This window comes from Carlito syrichta, unplaced genomic scaffold (assembly GCF_000164805.1).
Source record: "Carlito syrichta isolate Samal-C Ts95f unplaced genomic scaffold, Tarsius_syrichta-2.0.1 Scaffold287779, whole genome shotgun sequence".
Taxonomy (NCBI): Eukaryota; Metazoa; Chordata; class Mammalia; order Primates; family Tarsiidae; genus Carlito; species Carlito syrichta.
This window is the reverse complement of record NW_007231875.1, coordinates 103,843-122,663: the sequence shown is the minus strand read 5'-3', so window position 1 is coordinate 122,663 and position 18,821 is coordinate 103,843. Positions and strand designations below refer to the sequence as shown.

At 51.8% G+C, this 18,821-nt stretch overlaps 2 protein-coding genes across 2 annotated transcripts; both read right to left on the bottom strand.

Annotated features, from left to right (window-relative positions):
- Positions 1 to 10,427: 10,427 nt before the first annotated feature.
- On the bottom strand, positions 10,428 to 11,580 carry GJB4 (gap junction protein beta 4). Its single transcript, XM_008053026.1, has one exon. It carries the CDS (start codon positions 11,510 to 11,512, stop codon positions 10,712 to 10,714), a length of 801 nt encoding a protein of 266 aa, XP_008051217.1. The 5' UTR covers positions 11,513 to 11,580; the 3' UTR covers positions 10,428 to 10,711.
- A 3,025-nt stretch (positions 11,581 to 14,605) lies between these two features.
- Positions 14,606 to 17,628, bottom strand: GJB5 (gap junction protein beta 5). The gene is made up of 2 exons (XM_008053023.1): positions 17,539 to 17,628; positions 14,606 to 15,451 (listed from the first exon to the last, which is right to left on the bottom strand). Exon 2 carries the CDS (start codon positions 15,425 to 15,427, stop codon positions 14,606 to 14,608), a length of 822 nt encoding a protein of 273 aa, XP_008051214.1. The 5' UTR covers positions 15,428 to 15,451; positions 17,539 to 17,628.
- Positions 17,629 to 18,821: the final 1,193 nt, after the last annotated feature.

Here is an 18,821-nt window from a genome sequence, read left to right as displayed (position 1 = left end):
CTTTTTTGAATTATTGAGAAGAGGCAAATTCATAGAGACAAGAAGTAAGTTAGAGGTTACAAGGGGCTGGGTCAAAGAGGTGAATGGGGGTTATTGTTTAATGGGTACAGAACATTTTTTAGGGGTGATAGAAATTTCTGGAAATAGTGGTAATGGGTGGACAACACTGTAAATGCAATTAATGCCACTGCATTGTAAGGAAAATGGTTAAAATAGTGATTTTTATGTTATGTATATTCTATCACAATTTAAAAAAAGAGGAGTGGAAATACGATTTAGGAGTCAACAGCATCCAGATGGACGTCAAGGCCATGGGGGTGCAATGACCCAGGCGGGACTTGGAGGCTGAGGAATCAGACAGCCTGGGACAGAGCCCTGGGACCATCCCAGTTACGAGGTGGGCTGAAGGAGGTTGGGAAGGACTGACTGGGGCAGTGGGAGGAAAGCCAGAGGAGTGGTGTCCCAGAAGTCTGGGCATATTAGTCAGCACTCTTAATTACAAATTACAGAAATGCAACTCAAATTTGTTTGTTCACAAAGGAGATTTTATTGGTTTATAGATACACAGGAAGGGCATGGTCACCCTGGGGCCCCAGAGGTACCCAGTTAAGTCTGGGTTGCTTCTGCTCCTCTGTTGACTTCATTCTTTCCTGGCACTGAAAGGATGTGCACAAGACTTTTGCACAAGCTTGCCAGCAGCTCTGAGCTCACCCCTTCCCAAATTTTGCCACTACATGCTTCTGTTAGAAACAATAGATCGGGGGAAGAACTCTGACTGACCTCACCTGGAGCACGTATCCATCCTGAGTACAAGGAGCCAGGGCGTTGGTCTGGCAGATGCCTTTAGAACCCCAGTTTAGAGGAAGAAGGAAAGTGCTTGGTGGGCAAAACAAAGAAGTCCATGGCCTGGGCAAGAGGCTCGAGAAGGAAGGCCACCCACCTTGGCCTCCAGAAGTGCTGGGATTACAGGCGTGAACTATCATGCTCGGCTCTCTCTCCTTTCTGGACTTTCTACCCTGTTCAATGCCTCCTACATAAGACAAGGGCTGGAAAGCACCCACTGGGCTTAGTGACAAAGGAATCGTAGGTGAACTTGGCAAAGGCAAGGCGGTCTGGTGTGGTGGAGACAAAGACGGATCAAGTTGGTGGGTGGGTGAGTGGGAAATGAGGAAGTAGAGACAGTAAGTACAGAAATCTGTTCCAAGAGACACAGTCGTGAAAGCCAGGAGGGAGATAAGCTGCAGAGACATGGGGTCAAGAAAGGATTTTGCTGTTTTTGTTGTTGTTGACTCAGAGTCTCACTCTGTCGCCAAGGCTGGAGTGCAGTGACATACTCATGGGCTCAGGCAATTCTTCCGCCCCCACCTTTCAAGTAAATGGAACTACAGGTGTGTGCCACCACACCTGGCTAATTTTTTGATTTACTGTAGAGATGAGATCTTGCCAATTTGCCCAAACTGATCTCGAATTCCTAGGCTCAGGCAATCCTCTGGCATCCACCTCCTGAAGTGCTGGGATTACAGGCATGAGCCACAATGCCTGCTTTTGTTTTCTGAGAGCTTGTTTGGAAGTTCTAGCAGAAGAGTGCAGCTACTTGTATACTCCTGACCAAAGAACACAGCTTCAGGCAGGATGCACATGGGATAGTGGGGGAAGAAGGGATCACTTGCCTAGCCAGATCAGCTGAGTCAACCCTGGTGATCAGTGGGTGACAAATGTCCCAGGGAGATGACTCGTACATCTGCTTTTGTTTTTTGGATGGGAAAGCTCTTAGTATGCTTAAATGCTGCGAGACCCAGGGAGAGGCAGAGGTTGAAGATACAGGAGAAAGCAAGGGGGTGGGGAGAAAGGTCCTGAACACAAGTGGGGGATTCGAGAATTAACAGTAGGCCTGCCGGGCACGGTGGCTCATGCCTGTAATCCCACACTTTGGGAAGTGGAGGCAAGAGGATTGCCTGAGCCCAGGGGTTTGAGACCAACCTGGGCAACATGGCGAGAACTTGTACTACAATAAAAAACAACAACAACAAAAAAACCAAAAACCAAACCAAACCGCAGTAGGCCCACCCCTTTGTGATTTGGGAGAGGAGGGAGGGAGGATATGGATGACACTTGGTGGCAGTGGGCTTGGTGGCAGTTGAGAGGACGGCATTCTTCTTGGATACCTTCTGCTTTCTCTGAGAAATAGGATGTAAATTAGATGGAATGGGCTAGAAAATTTAAGGAGAGTAGAGAAATTGAGGGGGCTGCTACCATGAACAACAGTAGAAAGACCAAAGAAGGACTTGCCAGGTGGCACTTAGTGCCTAGGTCAGACTGGAGAACACGAACCTGAGTGACTTCACTCTGGTTGTGTGGTTTACTCTAGAGCCTAGCCAAGGATTCAGAACAGCCCAGGTGGATGGATTGGGGCTTGGAGTCTTGCTAGGGAGGGACAGAAGTGATGATCTCAGCAAAAGTTTATTGCCCTTTTACTGCGTACTGGGCATGGTGTGGGACTCAATGATACATTGTCAAACCAGACAGATAGTGTTCCTGCCATCAGAGAGCCTACAGTCTGGTAGGGAAGGTTGCTCCCGTGTGGGATGAGGGTGATGTTAGAGGTGCCATGGAGCCCAGGCCTGGGCTGGATGTAGAAGGAAGGGGACAGAGGAGGGGCTGGTAGGTTGGGAGAAGGCCACAGGTCAGGAGTGGAGGTACCTATGAGGCCATGGACAGATGCTGAGGGAGAAGATAAATGAGAGGGCTGGGGTAGAAGCTGCGGTCCCAGCATGGGATGACCTGTGCCTGTCTCACCATTTCCTTCTTCCCTCCAGAGACAACAGCCGCCTTGTCCCTCTTCGGCCCAAGTCTGAAGCTCCATCTGGGCTCTGGATCCCATTCCTTCTGTCTTTCTTCTAGAACTTGACCTTTCTTGCAGGATTCACCCATCATTATTTAAACGTTCTCAAGCCTCTTCCATTGTAAAAACAAACAACAAAACCCCAAAAACCTTGTCCCCCAATTCTCTTGCAGCACACACCCTCTCATTTTCTATTCTTCTCACAGCCACACTCTCCAGCCAGCTGTCCATACTTATCTCATTGGCTTGGCTGTCCCCTCACCTCACCTGGGGCCTGGTTCCTGTCTCCCAGTCTCTACAGATGACATTCCTGAATGGGTGCCAGCGATCATCTTATTGGTAACCAAATCTTTGATTAACAAGTTTATTTCAGTCCCTATTTGATTTGGCCCTCGTTAGTGTTTGGCGCTGATGATCACTTTCTCTTTCTAGAAACACTCTTTTCTTGGTTTCTGTGACATCATCTTCCTCCTCAGTGTCTTCATACTCCCTTGACTTCTATGACATCTATTTGCCTAGCTTTTCCCCCTGCTGTTTGGCCTCTAAGTCTCCATTCTAGGTTTGTCCTCATCTCTCCCTGTAGTCTTTGTACAGTCTTAGCCACTCTCTAGACTCAAGCCACCAACTACCATGAAGGCCCAGATATGTCTCCAAATGAAAAACAACCCTCCATGTTCCCAATGAAGCCACCCTCCAAAGCATTTGGGGCTGACTTGAGCATATAAACTTTTCGTGTGGTTGAAATAATAAGGTGCTTTATTAACGTAGTTTGTTATACATTAAAAAAATCATGTACTGTATAAAAATGTATTAAAAAGCATTATTTTTCTCCCTTCATATTTTATGAAGCAATTTTATTTAGACTCTTTTTTTTTTCAAAAAGTCCAAAACACTTAAATGGTTTTATTGAAAGTGATAACATACAGAAACACCAAATTATTTTAAAATAAAACTAACATTTTCCAGAACTTTCCTAGTACTGAACCATTCTTGTCACGATTGAAAAACAAAGTCAAGTTTTAGGTCCAAAATAACAAATGAACCTTCTGGTAAACGTTTTTTTTCCAGGATTCTAGCCCCTAACTATTTAGACTCAACATTTCTCTGACATCTGAGTCAATAGCGTTAGAGCTTTGCTTGGTGTTAGTGTTTTACAAATCACAGAAACCTTATTTCTGCCCATTATTCATGACACAGTGCTTTTTGGATCTGTGTATCATACTGGAAATTTTATTCTTTGCCACAAAAGCCTGGTTGCATAATATTAGGTTGAATAAATTAAAAATAATCATCCGGGAGGTGTGTATTTGCCATCTCCACAACATAACCACTCCTTCCTTTATTGTTTTTAAAGTGATTTAAAATTTTAATTTTATTTTAAAAATTTTTTGTGTTGGAGTCTCAACTCTGTGCCCAGGCTGGAGTGCAGTGGCACAATCACAACTCCCTGCAGCCTTGACCTCCTGGGCTCAGGCGATCCTTCCACCTTAGTCTCCCGAATAGCTGGAACTACAGGTGCATGTCAATTTTTAAAAAATTTTTGGTATAGAGGCAGTTTTGCTATGTTGCCTAGGCTGGTTTCAAACTTCTGGGTTTAAAAAAATCCTCCTGCCTTGGACTCGTAAAGTACTAGGATTGCAGGTGTGAGCCATCCTGCTCAGCCTATTAAGGTGATTTTTTTTTTTTTAAGAAGGGCTTGCTTATAAAGATAGTACTTGCAATTGTAAGGTCCTACCCCTAGGAATAATGATAAATCTATGTAAAATGTCATTGCCTCCATTTTTTTTTTCTGATTCTGCCATCAACCTCCATAAATATTCAAAACTTCATTGATTGAGGTTTTCCCAGGCTAATGAATTTCTCCCAAAGAGCGTTTTGTTGTTCAAAATGCAATAATTGAGAGCATGTCCCCCCAGAGTGCAGGGGACTTTGTAAGGACTTGAGTATTTGACAAACCCTTCCTACCTAAAGAGTAATTTAAAGCAAAATCTTGTCTTATATTCAGGCATCAATGCTGATGACTTCCAAATCAATATCTTCTGACTAGTCCTTCCCCACCTTACATCAATAACCTTCTAGACATCTCTACCTGGGTGCTTATCAGCAGTCAGTTGACTATGCCTACTCTGTGCCAAGCACTGTTCTAGGTGCTGGGGCATAAATGGGTAAATGTGACAGAGTTCCTGTTCTCAAGGAGCTCATCATCTCAGTGGGACAATAAAGAGAATGAACATATAAACAAATACGAAAATTTCATATATTAGTAAACGCTGCAAAGAAGATGTAATGAGGTCATGTAGAGAGTTCCTGTGTGTGGTGTTTGCTTCTTCTGGGGAGGGTGGGTCAGAAAGAGCCTCCCGGAAGAGGGAATGTCTGAGTTAAGATATGATTGCCAAGGAGACAGGTGTATCAAGCTCAGGAGGAAGAGCCCTGTCCACTGAAGTAGGTGCAAAGATTCTGAGATGGGAGAAGGCCAGTGTGGATGGAGGATGGCAGGAGGGGAGAGCTGAGGGAGGTGGGTTTGGAGAGGTAGCTGGGCCTAACCCTGTAGGGCCTTGCAAGCAATGAAAAAGAGTTTGGATTATTTTGGTTTTTCTGGCCATGACGGGAAGCTACTTGGAGAGTTTTAAGCCAGGGAGCGACTCAGCTAATCTGGGTGATATGCTAGAAGGTCCTCCCAGGCTGCTGTGTGGAAGAAGAATTTTAGGGCAGCAAGAGTGGAGACAGGGAGACCTGTTGCTGCAGGTGGCCAAAAGTTGAAATGAGGCGGCTTGGCCTGGAGTTGAAGCACTTGGAGATAGTGGCAAATGACTGGGTTTTGAATCTAAAAGTACAAAGTACAAAAGTATTTTGGAATTATAGCTAACATGACTTGCTAATGGTGTGAATGTGATTCTGAGGAAAGAGACTCTAGGTTTCTGAATTGAGCCGCTGGGAGGATGGGGATGTCATCTTCCAAGGTGGGGAAGACTGGGTGAGAATATCTGTTCTCAGAGAGGGGATTAGGAGTTCCATTTCAGATGAGCAATAGGAAGCTGGATGCATGAGTCTGACACTCGTGGGCATGGTTAGGTCTGAAGACATCAATGTGGGGGACATCAATTTATAGATGTGTCATAGATAGTACTGGATCAGATCATGAAGGAGAAAATATATACAGAGGAGAAGAGAGCACAGAGAACTGGGCCTCAGGGCATTTTGCATTTAGAGACTAAAAAGAGGAAGAAGAGGTGTCAAGGGAGATCAAGAAAGTGAGGTGGGAGAAAAACCAAGAGAGGCTGCTGCCTAGAAGCCAAGAGAAGACAGTGTTTAAGGAAGGAGCAGAAGCTGAATGTGGCTGAGGGAGTAAGATGAGGCTGAAGAACTGACCACTGGATCTGGCAACCTTGGAGGCCATTGGGGACCTTGACAAGTGCAGTCCTGACTGGAGTAGGTTAAAGTGATGAGAAAGTGGAGATAGCAAGTACAGACAACTATTAGAGGATTTCATTTTTTGGCAATGTGATAGTAGCTGGAGAAGGATGGGGAGTCAAGAGAAAATTTTTAAAAAGAGAGAGATAAAAATGTTATAGCATATTTTCCAGAAAGGGAAACTGTGAGGCAAAAGAGAGAGGCACTAACTGTGGAGTGCAGAAGAAGGGGTGAAATGTCCAAGTGGAAGGGCGGTATCCCAAGAGCAGGGATGTTCGTCTGTGTTGCAGGGGAGAAGGAAGAGCTGTTGGGTGCTCATACCCAGGGGTTGGCAGAAGTGGTGGTGGGGAGATGAGCTGGCTTACTGCTTCTATTCCCAGGACCTATGGCTCCTAGCTGTTAGCTGAAATGAGGGAGAGGTGGATGGGGACTTGAGGTTTGAGGAAGGAGGAGAAGGTATGAACAGTCATTTTGGAGAGTAGGGTTAAAGTTTTAGGAAAATGTAGCAGTTCTTAGAGGTGCTGAGTGTCCACTTGAACTTTGTGGTCAGAAGTTTAAACTGAGACCAGTCAGTCCAGCTGCAGTATTCTCCAGGTGCTCAGGAACAGGTGCCACGTGAAGAGTTGGATTTAAGTAGAGTCAGGGTCTTGTCAGGTGAGCACTGGAGAGCCATAGAAAGACAAGGGAGTGGAGAAAACCTATGAACTGGGGGTTAGCTGGGGGTCTGTGGAGTCTAAGGTGAGAAAAGAGGGCAAGGAGGATGTGCATAGTGGTGGATCAATGGATGGGGAGAAGGATCACAGGAATGGGAACTAGGGTGGGTGAGCCAGAGATAGGAGATGATGCAGCTCTTGGTATAGACAAGGTCTAGGCATGAACACCCATGTGAGTGGGTTGGATGAATGGGGAAAAAGATTGTTGGAAACAAGGTAGTCAAGGAGCTAAGAGGCCACAGTATTGTGAAATCAACAGGAGTGGTAATACTTGTAGCAGTGGAGAGAGAGACAGTGAACCAGGGGCCAAGATCATCTGAATGAGAGGGAATAACCAGGATATCTTACTTGCATCTCAAACACAACGTGTCTGAAACTGAAGCCACTCATATCTTCCGACTCTACTAAATGACACCAGCATCCAGAGCCAGAAACTTGTGTCACTTTGATCCCCACACCCAGTCAAATTACCACATCTTTTTGATTCTATCTTGGGAACGTTTCCTAAATCCAACTACTTTTTTCCATTCCCACTGCACACAGCCTAGTTGTTCAGGGCATTGTTGTTTCTTGCTCAGACTCTTGCATATGATTCCAAACAGGAAGCCCTGCCTCGGCCCCTCCACACAGAGGTCAGAGACACTGCAAATTAGATCATGTCACTCTGTGCTGCTTCTTTCCAGGAGCTTGTCCTTGTCCTCAGGATAAAGTCCCAAATTATTAGCAGGGATTTGCAAAGAAAGCACCTCAGGATCCAGCCCCTGTCCTTGTTAGCCTGACTCTTACACTAGCCCCTCGCCTGGCCCAAGCCCTCTAGTGTTTCTTTCAGTCTTTGTCACCAGTTTTGTTCTTCCTTTGCAGATGCAGTCCCCTCTGCCTGGAATCCCACTTCCTTTGCTTGGTAAAAAACTCTGCTTTCTCTAGGTGTTAGCCTGAGAAGTGTCAGAACCCTTTCCTGGATGCCTGGATGTTGGCTCCTCCTTCTTCTCTCCCAAGTACCCTGTGCTTCCCCAGAGTGCCACAAGTTTAGTATTCTCTAGGACATGAGCTCCATGAAGTCAGGTGCCGGTTCTGTTTTTGTTTTCCCAGACAAATCCTTAGCACCTAATATGAGGCGTTCATATAAAAGCGAACAATAAAAAAACAAGTATTTCCAGGAATGGAAGGTTCTAGAGGGGGAATAGTTCTGGGTGATGACAGTTCTGGGGCATGTTCCTACAGGTAGGTAGTTAAACGTCTTGGAGGAGGGGGTCATGGGATGAAAAGGAGAGGGTGATGCCCAGGTGGTCTCTGGGGCCCCGGGTCATGGTAGAATAGTAGGAAGAGACGGTCCTGGGCCAAGAGCTCAGTCTTTATTGAGTGAGGAGAAGTAGGTGGTAGCTGTTGGTCAGGAAAGAAGGTAGAAGAGGAAGATAGCAGGGGCTGAGCCAAGTGGGGAGCTTTCAAGAAGGTGATGGTAGTAGATAGGTCTGAGTGGTGGCGAGAGCAGTGTGGGTGAGAGTGAGGATAAGACCGTCCTGTGGCTGAAGTTGTTCTTAGAGGATTAGTACCAGCCCCTTCCGGAGTCCTCCACCTGGCTCAGTAGCTGAGGACTTGAGACCTTTGGGAACGGCATCCAAGGAGAGGTCACCACGGGAGATGCCAGGTCCTGAAATGAGTTCACCCTATGCTGGACCTGAGTGCCTGTAGCCAAGGCTACACTTCTTAGCCTCCTCCCTCTCCCTCTTTCCTCCTTCTCAGGCATTCAGATCCCTGCCTCAGGCTCTCCCTGACATAAGACTCTGATCTTGTCCCATAACCAGGTGTGAGCATGGAGGTGACTCACGGACCACAGAGGACATAGCCCCTGACAGGCTCAGTAGATCTGTGTGAGCTTGAAGGGTCTCTTCCCTTTTTAAGGTCAAGTTTGTCCACCTAAAAATGAGACCTTTAAGCTGGGTTTTAGTTAAAACAATGACAACAATGGAAACATATAAGCAAATGAACACTTTGCTGGACTCCCTGGGCTAGGTGTGGTGGAGGATTCAGATAAACAAGACATAGTTTCTTCCCCAAGCAGCTCACAGCCTATTTACTCATTTAACAAATATTTATTGAAGGCAGCAGGGACCTGATGACTCAGCGTCCCGCCTGTATAAGGCTCACAGACTGACAGGGAGACACTCAGGGAAACTGACAATTCCAATTTGGGGAGAATGGCAGGCATGAGCGAGGGTGGCACAGGGAAGTCTGTCTTTGAGGCTTGAGGGAGGGCCACAGAGGTGGCAGGAAGGGCATTCCAGACAGAGGGAGCAGTGTGACAAAGGCATGAGGCATGACACAGGTGAGGTGTCTGCTCTGGGAACCACGAGCCCTCTGGTAGTACCAGTGAGTAGAAAGGAGGAGGGAGCTGGAGATGAGGTTGGGAGGTCAGCAGGGGCCAGGCTGAGGGCATGGAGGGGGTGTGATGGTGGTGGAAGAATTTTCAAAGTAGGAGGAATGACACGGTCAGATGCATGTATAGATAAGTCACTCTGTCCCCGTAGTGGAGTAAGTAGTAAGACTGTTGGGCTGGAGGAGAGGAAGGGTGGATTCAGGAGTACTCTAGGGGTTGGACTCAGTGGAATTTGGTGTAAGTGGGATGTGGGGTGTGAGGGAGGTGGATGACAGGCCTGCTCCTGGTGTGGACAGCCATGGAAGTGCCCTGCATGGGCGGGGGTGGGACATCTGTGAAGAGGGCAGGTCTAGGGGAGAGGATGAGGTCAGTTGGGAGTTGCCTAGCATGAGATGCCTGTGGGCCTCCAGAGAGTTGTCCAGTGGGCAGTTGGTGGGGCCCGGGGGCAGAGCCAGACTGAAGGTATGGTTTTGGGGTTGTCAAGGTCTGTCTGAGTGGTGGTGGGGCAGGGGAGGAGGAGGTTGCTTGTGGAAATGCATATTGGTGGAAAGAACAAGATGTTCCACAGACTTGAGGATCCATGCGGGACCTTTTTAGCACAGATGCTCTCATTGGGCCCTGGCCTGCGGGCTTATGACTCCTAGCCACTCTGACAGACCCCATCCCTGACTTGCTCTCAGCACTGTCCACTCTCACCGTCAGAGGGGACTCACCTATCTGAGACCTGTGCTGGGCAGGGCTGGGGAGGCCAGAATGCTGGAGACCGAGGCCTGATTCACACGCATGCCTCTGATGGACACTCACTGAGAACCGACTCCTGCTCGGCACAGGGCCTCCCGGGGTTCTTCTCCTTTTGCTTTGGTCAGCTGCTTGCAGCACCCAGAGGCCCCTTTGCTTGGCCCCTCTGCCTTGGGGCATTCTCCACCACGATCTGGGGGTACTCTCTGTGTACATATGGGGGGGATGGGTGAGCTTGGATCTGAGGCTGTCACACTCAGCTGTCCACTGAGTGATCTTGACCTCCTCTCCGAGGTCCGTCTGAGCCCCCATGCTTTCCTACCCGCCACTTCCCACCTGGTCCGCAAAGTACTGGGAAAATCATATTTATTAAGGGTTTTGACATACTCTGTTGCCATATACAAAATACCCATTGGTCATTGACCTCCCGCCCCCAAGGTTCAGGCCCCAGAAAACAAACCGCCCCGCACCCCTGCCCCCAAGACTGGCCCCTGAGAGAGCTTCCTGAGCCCCACAGCCACCCTCCTCACCTGCCCTACTACAGAAAAGATGCCACTGCCCTTGCCTGTTTTCCTGGGTGGCCTCAGAGAACATGAGGGGGGACCTGGTGATTCTACGTACTGATCTTGCTGGTTATGGATACCCACCTGCATCCATTGGGGCTGACCCTGCCTTCACTAGGATAGAATTCCCATTTTCAGGGTGCCCTTCCTGGGAGAGGACATATGGTGGGCACGTATCGGGTAGGCAAACCCTTCGCCGAGACCGCCGGTGCCTGGGGCTGAAGGTCTCCATGCACCTCTTGCCCACCAGGTAGAAGACCTCACTGAGGTTGAGCAGGATGCAGATGGCAGCTGTGGTCACCATGAAGTAGGTGAAGACCTTCTTCTCCGTGGGTCGGGAGATAAAACAGTCCACAGTGTGGGGGCAAGGGTCCACGGAGCAGTGCACCACGCGGGGCATGTCGTAATCCTGGTAGAGGCGGTGGAAGATGTAGAGGAAGCCGGAGTCCACGGCAGCCTTGAAGAGGAGGCTCAGCAGGTAGGTCCACCAGAGCCCGCCCCGCTTCTTGCTGGGGTTGTCATACAGGGACGGGGCACTGGGTCCGTGTTTCAGGCGGTGCCTGCGCTCGCGCTCCTCCCGGTAGGCCACGTGCATGACCACGAGCAGTGAGGGGCAGGTGACCAGGATGAGCTGCAGGGCCCAGAGGCGCACGTGGGACACGGGGAAGAACTCGTCGTAGCAGACGTTGGGGCAACCGGGCTGCTTGGTGTTGCAGACGAAATCCTTCTGCTCATCGTCCCACACCTCCTCAGCTGCTACCACATACACTAGCACGCGGAAGATGAAGACCACGGACAGCCAGATGCGGCTCAGCGCCGTGGAGTACTTGTTCACCCCGCTCAGGAGGCCCTGCAGAAACGCCCAGTTCATGCTGGCTGTGTCCTTGGTACCTCACGTGGATGGTCTACACCTAGGCGCTGGCTACTTAGGGTTTGGGAGCCTTGAGATCTTGGGGGAACCTGGAGATGGGCACCAGTCACGACTGGCAGTCCAGTTTCACAACCACTGTGTCATCATGTCCTCACTCCCAGTGGCTCGGAGGTGTAGGGACTGCCACTGTCCCCATTTCACAGGGAGTAAGGTAAGGCCCAGAGGCACCTGCCCAGAGCTCTGCAGCTGTAGTAGAGTGGGTCTTGGTCTTTAGGTTCCCAGATCAGGGCCTATTTTATTCTACAAAGTAATAGATACATGTGAAGATACTCACCTGGCACGGACATGCCAGCCAAACTCTTTTACCCCAAGTTTTAGCCTCGGGGTCATGGGACTTCTAAAGAGCCAGCAAGAAGGGTTGGATTGGCTGACCTGCTCTCCCATCATTACCCGGCCTGGACCAGGGCGGGAGAGGATGGGAGAGCATCCTCATCAGTTATCAGACTCATCCCTCTTTTACTGAATGTCAGCGAGGTACAGTCACATCAGCCCTGTGGCAGATCCCAGAACAATTTCTATCCTTGCTCTTCCTCTCTGCCTCCAGGAAGGGTTCCCGCCCCAACATTCCCTCCCAAAGCAAGCAGAGGTTCTTTGGAATCATGGATGCTCGGTGTCATCCCTGCTACTCCCCATATTGGTCCTGGGGCCTGAGAGCTGACTGTTTTGACCACTCTGGAATTCCAGCCATTCTTGCTTTAGGGAGGGACTGGGGAAAGGGCAGGGGTCGGATTCTGGCATGGTCTGTGCCCCACCATTTGCTTTCTTCCTCCAGGACACCCTTTCCTCTGTCTACTCAGTGGCTGTTTGCTAGCCAAGTCCCCATTGTGTCCATGCTCATCTTGTGCTCCAACCTCCACCCCCCTTATCTGGAGTCCCTATCATGTCCCATCCCTGAGCCCTGCCCTCCTCTGCCCCTGACTCAGACTTCATGTCCCTGGGACACTTTCAGAGCACCCTTCTCTGATTTTTGTGGCAGGAGGTATCACCCACATGCAGATGGTCTAGGTACCTGTTTTTCTTGCCAGACTGTAGCCGCTGGAGGGAGGACTCTACGTCTCATTCATCTCTGTCTCTCCAGGACGCAGCACCCAGCCTGGCCCAGTGAACACACAACAGATGTTTGTTAAACTGAACTGAAACCCACTATTTCCTGATGCTTCCTCTTCCTTGCCCCTTCTCTGGCCCTCTGCCCTCCCTTTGGTCTGGTAGGACATTCCTTCCCCTCCTTGGAGCTTGCCTGGGTTTCTCCAGGGACCCTGACCCTCAGCCCCTCCTTGAAGCCCAGCCTACAGCCCGAGGTCCCCTGGATATCCTCAGCCCAGCTGGTCCCTTGCTTCCTGGCCTAGTCTCCTGTCCTACTTTGTCCTCACCCTTCTTGGGTCCAGTGGCCGCAATCCTGTCCCTGGGTTTGTCCGTCTGCCTGAGGGCCTCCAGGAGGCAGTTTTTGTGGCTTACTCCCCTGCTGGGTGGGGCTTTCTGAGCCAATGAGCCAAGCGAGAGTGATGGGGTGGGCAGGCAGGAGGGCGGACTTCCCCGGGCGCATATTCAGAGCAAACACCTGTGGCTCCTCTCCCCTGGCCCACGCCTTCTCTTCTAGCCTTACTGGGCATGGCTGGGCCTGGCTCCTGGGCTGCCAGGTATGTGGGTGAGACTGCCATGTGAGGGACAGAAGCCTGGGGTCATCACGCCCAGGCCCAGGACAGCACCATCGGTGTCGCCCCTGTCCCCGTGCCGTTGCTTCACTGCCCCCACCTTCCTGCCCTTTTCTCCGGAAGCTTGCTTCTGAGGGCCTCAGAGCTGACATCCACGGAAAGGGGCAACCTTTATGCAGTCCAGGAACACATCCCACCCTGGGGGGGATATTTCTGGGGACTAGAGCCTGCGCTGCTCTTGGGTTGTGGAGGGGACAGGGTGGGGAGGGGGCAGGTGGCTATGTCTTTTCTGGATCAGGGCATCTGCTGCCCTAATGGAGCCAAGGAATGCAGGTCAACTGTGTGAAATGCCTCTGTTGGCACGGGGCCAGGCACAGCCTCACTGTTCGTCCTCTGGGGGTCTGGGCCCCTAGTGGTCTGGGAAGGATCCCCAGGGAGGACCTTGGAGACCCCGCGTGTGCTGTTGGGCCTTGGGCCTGTGTCCCGGCTGGGACAGTGAAGGTTAATGTGCAGACAGGGAGGGGCCTTCGGCTTCATTTCCCACAGCATTTATGGGGCACTTCCTAATACCAATGATTAACATTTATGTGTCCTTTCACAGCTGACTAGCCCTCTCCACAGCCATGAGCTCATCAGCCCTCCCCACAGCCCCACAGGCTAGGTATTACTAACCCACTTTGGAGAGGTGTTGAAGTCACTTTCCCAGAGTCCCAGTGGGACATGGATTCGAATGCAGATATTCTGAGTCTAGAGTTCATGAACTTTTCATTGCAATACGCAGCTCCCCACAGACCAAGCTCCATTCTCTGCAGACAACCCACAGGCCGAAGCTTGTGACTGGGGACTGGTTAGACTTGAGCACGAGAAAGTAGCATGGTCCGTAGGAGTGCTGGGGTTGCTTTTTCTGCAGGGCAGGATGGCCCCTCATCTGACTGGGTCAAGTGCTGCCCTTTGCAGGGACCGATTGATACAGTAGATTGATGAGGGTCACAAAGGCCAAATGACCAGAAGGCACCTGGAATCAGCAAATGAGTTGACTTTATTAAGCCCTGACAGTGGGCCACATACACTGAAGGGGCCAGCATATCTGTTCTCTTAGGAAACCCCTCCTCACAGCAGCCCTGTGAGGTGGCCCTCAGTGTCTCCCATTTTACAGAAAAGGAAACTGAGGTGCAGGGTGGGGGAGTGACTCCCTGAGGCCACACAACTGGGGCAGGTGGCTGGAGTTGAGGAACGAGAATTGGGTCCCAGGCCATCTGAATCCTCCCTCTCGCCTACCCCTACCTCACAGATTAGCTCCCCTACTCCCAGGATGCACCTACGAGGGATGCTGGAACCTTCCAATCCAGGTTCAACCCATCGACTCAATCCAGGCAGCCCCTCACAGGAGGGTCTTCTTCACGTGGTCTCGAGGGCGGTCCAGTAAAAGAGGTGGGTGAGTGTCTGAGCCCAGAAAGATGAGGTCGCCTGAGAGGAGGTCGTCCTGTTTGTAGGAAGAGGAGGTACAGTGCTGGTGATACCCTGTGCATGTGGCTCGGGCTCTCCTCGCTGCCAGGCACTCGCGGCACCGCTTGCCCACCAGGTAGGCCAGCTCCACAAGGTTGAGCAGGATGCAGATGGCGGCTGTGGCCACCATGAAGAGGGTGAAGATATTCTTCTCTGAAGGCTTGGAGATGAAGCAGTCCACCACATTGGTACATGGAGTTGCATGGCACTTGACCACAGGAGGAAGGGTATACCGGGGGTAGAGGGAGTGGAACACATAGAGGAAGACGGCATCCACGCTGGCCTTGAACACCAGGCTGCAGATGTACGTCCACCAGAGCCCACCCCGCTTCTTGCCGGGGTCCAGGTAGAGGCGACCGCCATCCTCCCCCGCGGCCTCTCTGTGCCTCTTCTCCCGAGCCTCCCGGTAGGCCACGTGCATGACCACGAGCAGCGAGGGGCAAGTGACCAGGATGAGCTGCAGGGCCCAGAGACGCACGTGGGACACAGGGAAGAACTCGTCGAAGCAGACGTTGGAGCAGCCGGGCTGGCGGGTGTTACAGTCAAAGTCCTTGTGGTCATCACTCCACACGCGCTCGGCTGTCACCAGGTACACCAGCACACGGAAGATGAAGACCAGAGACAGCCAGATACGCCCAAAGGCCGTGGAGTACTTGTTCACCCCACTCAGGAGCCCCTCAAAGATCCCCCAGTTCATGGTGGAGCCGAGCGTTGGCTGGGACTGCAGGGAAACGATAATAATGGTTTCCCACATGTTTTATCCTCACCACCCCTCACCAGGCTGCCCCTTTTGCCTTCTGTCATTGTCCCCATTTTACAGATGGAGAAAGCGGAGGTTTGAGGCATTCTATGAGGTTACACAACTATTAGGTGCAGAGCTGGGTAATTACTCCAGAACCCAACTCTGACCCATAAAAGTGGCTGAAGGCCGATCCAGGGAGCCACCGGGGCTCTGCTCCCATCATCCTGTGGCGACTCATGGAATTGGGATGTCCTGCCCACTCCCTCTGCTCCAAGCCCGGTCTTCCTCCTCAGGGGCTGAGGCCTTGGGTAGTTTCTCTCCTGAACACTGCTCTCTCTCCTCAGACGGCCCCTCCCAAATGGAACCCGTGCTTTGTCTTTTGCTTGGTTCAGGGGATGGAACTGGAAAGGAAGCTGGAACTGTGTCCCCAAATCCCCATCTGGTCTGATGCTCTGTAACTATCTAGGCAGTGTCCAGCTCAAGTGTGGCTCACTGGAAGCAAGGCCTATGACAATCCAGCTGAAAGATACATAGGTAACAATACCTCTCCTTAATCAAGAGGTTGCTGTGAAGGAGTAATGTGTGCATTCATGCAAAGGATTTAGAACAGAGCTTGGTGCAGCACAGCACCCATGGATGTGGGCTGTTACCACTAGGAGATCATGCAGGGGCTCGGGACGTCCTGGTGACCTTCAGCACTAACCTGGTATCCCAGTGTTTTGCAAACCCTGTCCCATAGGCTGGCACTAGGTGCAGTGAGAGAAAAGGATTCTGTGTTCAAGAAAGGTTGGCAAACACTGGGTACAGCAAAGTTAAATAAATCCCTTTGCTCAACCTTTGCTAATACGTTCACTCTGTGAGTCTCCAAAAGAGGGACAAAATATGTGGCATTGCCCACACTCCTTTGAGCACAGACTCCCTTCTGCCTTCTGACATAACTCATCTCATCAGTGGAATAGCCTTGTCAAGACCCCAGCAGGGGAAATGCCGCTAAGGTCACTTCTGCTGGTGAGTTGGGCTTGAACTCACGGAATCAGATTTACCTCCGCTTGAGGACGGTAACTACTTTGCAGAGTGACAGGTGTCTGCTATCTTCCTTGGAAGTCCTCTGCCTGATTCCTGGGGGTCCACTGAGACCCACGCACTGTGGCGGCACCTTGCTGTGCACCTGGGACCCCAGGGAGCTTGCCTGCACAGGCTCTTGCTCTAACAGGTTTATGATGACCTTCCAGTGCTGAAGGTCACCAGGGTGTCCCGAGCCCCTGCATGACCTCCTAGTGATAATAGCCAGCACCGATGGGGTGTTGTGCTGTGCCAGGCACTGCTCTAAGCCCTCTGCATGAATGCATATGTTATTCCTTCATAGCAACTTTAAATTCCCAATTGACAGATGAGGAAAGTGGAGCACAGAGAAGTTAATTAATTTGCTCACTGTCACACAGCTAATAAGCAGCAGAGCTGGGATTTGGACCCAGACAGGCTAGCTCCAGAGCCAATCCTCTGAGAACTGCCTGGTCTTGGGCCCAGGCTCCTTTCCTCAAGTTTTGGTGAGCTAGTCTTCCTGTCTATGCCCACCCCGTCTTCGACCTCGTAGGTCTGGGTGAGGGAGGCTGGGGATGCCTTTGCCCCCCACTCTGTCTCTCTATACCACCTACCACTTGGAAATGGGGCTCTGCTCTGAATCATCAGCTTGTCTGCTCTGTCTGCCAAGGGTGGGCGGAACTCCTGGCAGCTTCTCAGGGCACACCCAGGGAGGCCCCAGCCCTCAGGCCCCAGGGGCTCTCACCCAGCCCAGCCCCACTTGAGGCGGGACCTTGCAGGCCCAGGCAGAGCTGCTGCCTGCTGCACTCCTGGCCCCCTCTCAGGCCCTCTCCTACTCAGTTCCCTGCCCCCACCTTTGCCTGGCTGGGGTGAGTAGGAAGAACCAAGAGCAGAGAGGAAGGAGCCCTGCATGTCTCCAGCTTCAGGACCCAAGGTGGCTGATGGGGTCCACCCGCTCCCCTCCAGAGAAGTCTCCCCTCTCAGGTGTGCCAAGGGGCAGGCATGTCTGGACACAGAGCTCTCACCTGAGTGGCTACTCCTCAGGGCTCTACTGGCTCCTGGCAGCTGGCGGTGGGACTCAGTGAGCAGCCGGAATTCATGTCCAGAACCAGGGAGCATTTCTGAAGAAACTTTTCCTGGGACGGAGGCTGCCTGGGTGTGCCCTGGCCCAGCTCAGGAGGAGGAGGAGCTATGGCCATGCCATTGGCTGAGTCGCAGCCTCCCCAGACTGCCTCTGATGAGTCTCAGGAAACTCATCCTCCCAGAACGCTGGGCCCAGAATTCTAGCTTCCCTCAGGGGAGAACCACAGGTACACTCCGACCCCTGGCTCCTCCCATCCCTGGGCTTGTGGAGAGGAGCTGAGGCCTGTCGTGCCCTCACATTCCTATTCATAAACCCTCCTTAGGACTGCTCCCGTCTTCCATGGGCACTCCCCAGGTTCTCTTCCGTCTGGTGTCTCGCACTGGCCCTCCATTCTCATGGCTCCAGTTGCTTTTGGAAACGCCAGGCCTTCCAGACATGGCTCCGGCCCAGGTGCTCCAGCCCCTTCAATTGCCCCCGTTTCCCTTCTTCCATCTTCCTCCTCAGTTGGCCAACTCCTCCGAGAAGTTGCAGGAGCTGCACGTGGAGCCCACGACCTTCTACCTGGAGCCCACACCCCGCACCTGGACCCTACACACCTCCATCTGAAGCCCACACCCCTGCACCTGGGCCCCACACCCTTCCATCTGGAACCCACACCCCTGCATTTAGGCCCTACACCCCTTCATCTGGAACCCTCACCCCTGCATCTAGGCCCCAAACCCCTCTATCTGGAACCCATACCCCTGCCTCTAGAACCCACACCCCGGCATCTGGGCCCCACACTCCTGTATCTAGGGCCCTCACCCCTGCATCCAGGCCCCGCACTCCTGCCTGTGGGCCCCACACCCCTGCACCTGGCCCTACACCCCTCCATCTTGAATCCTCACCCCTGCATCGAGGCCCTGCACCTCTCTAATTGGAACACACACGGCTGCATCTAGAGCCCACTGCATCCCTGCATCTGGGCCCTACACCCATGCATCGAGAAACCTCACCCCTGCATCTAGGCCCCACACCCCTCCATCTGAAACCCTCACCCCTGCATCTAGGCCTCACACCCCTGCCTGTGGATCCCACACGCCTGCATCCGGACCCTACACACCTCCTTCTGGAACCCACACCCCTGCATCTAGAGCCCATACCCCAGCATCAGGGCCTCATACCCCTGCATCCGGGCCCTAAACCTCTGCATCTAGAGCCCTCACCCCTGCATCTAAGCCCCCA

Excerpts from the sequence above, each read along its gene's own strand:
- GJB4 (XM_008053026.1), bottom strand. The coding sequence starts at position 11,512 with ATGAACTGGGCGTTTCTGCAGGGCCTCCTGAGCGGGGTGAACAAGTAC.
- GJB5 (XM_008053023.1), bottom strand. The coding sequence starts at position 15,427 with ATGAACTGGGGGATCTTTGAGGGGCTCCTGAGTGGGGTGAACAAGTAC.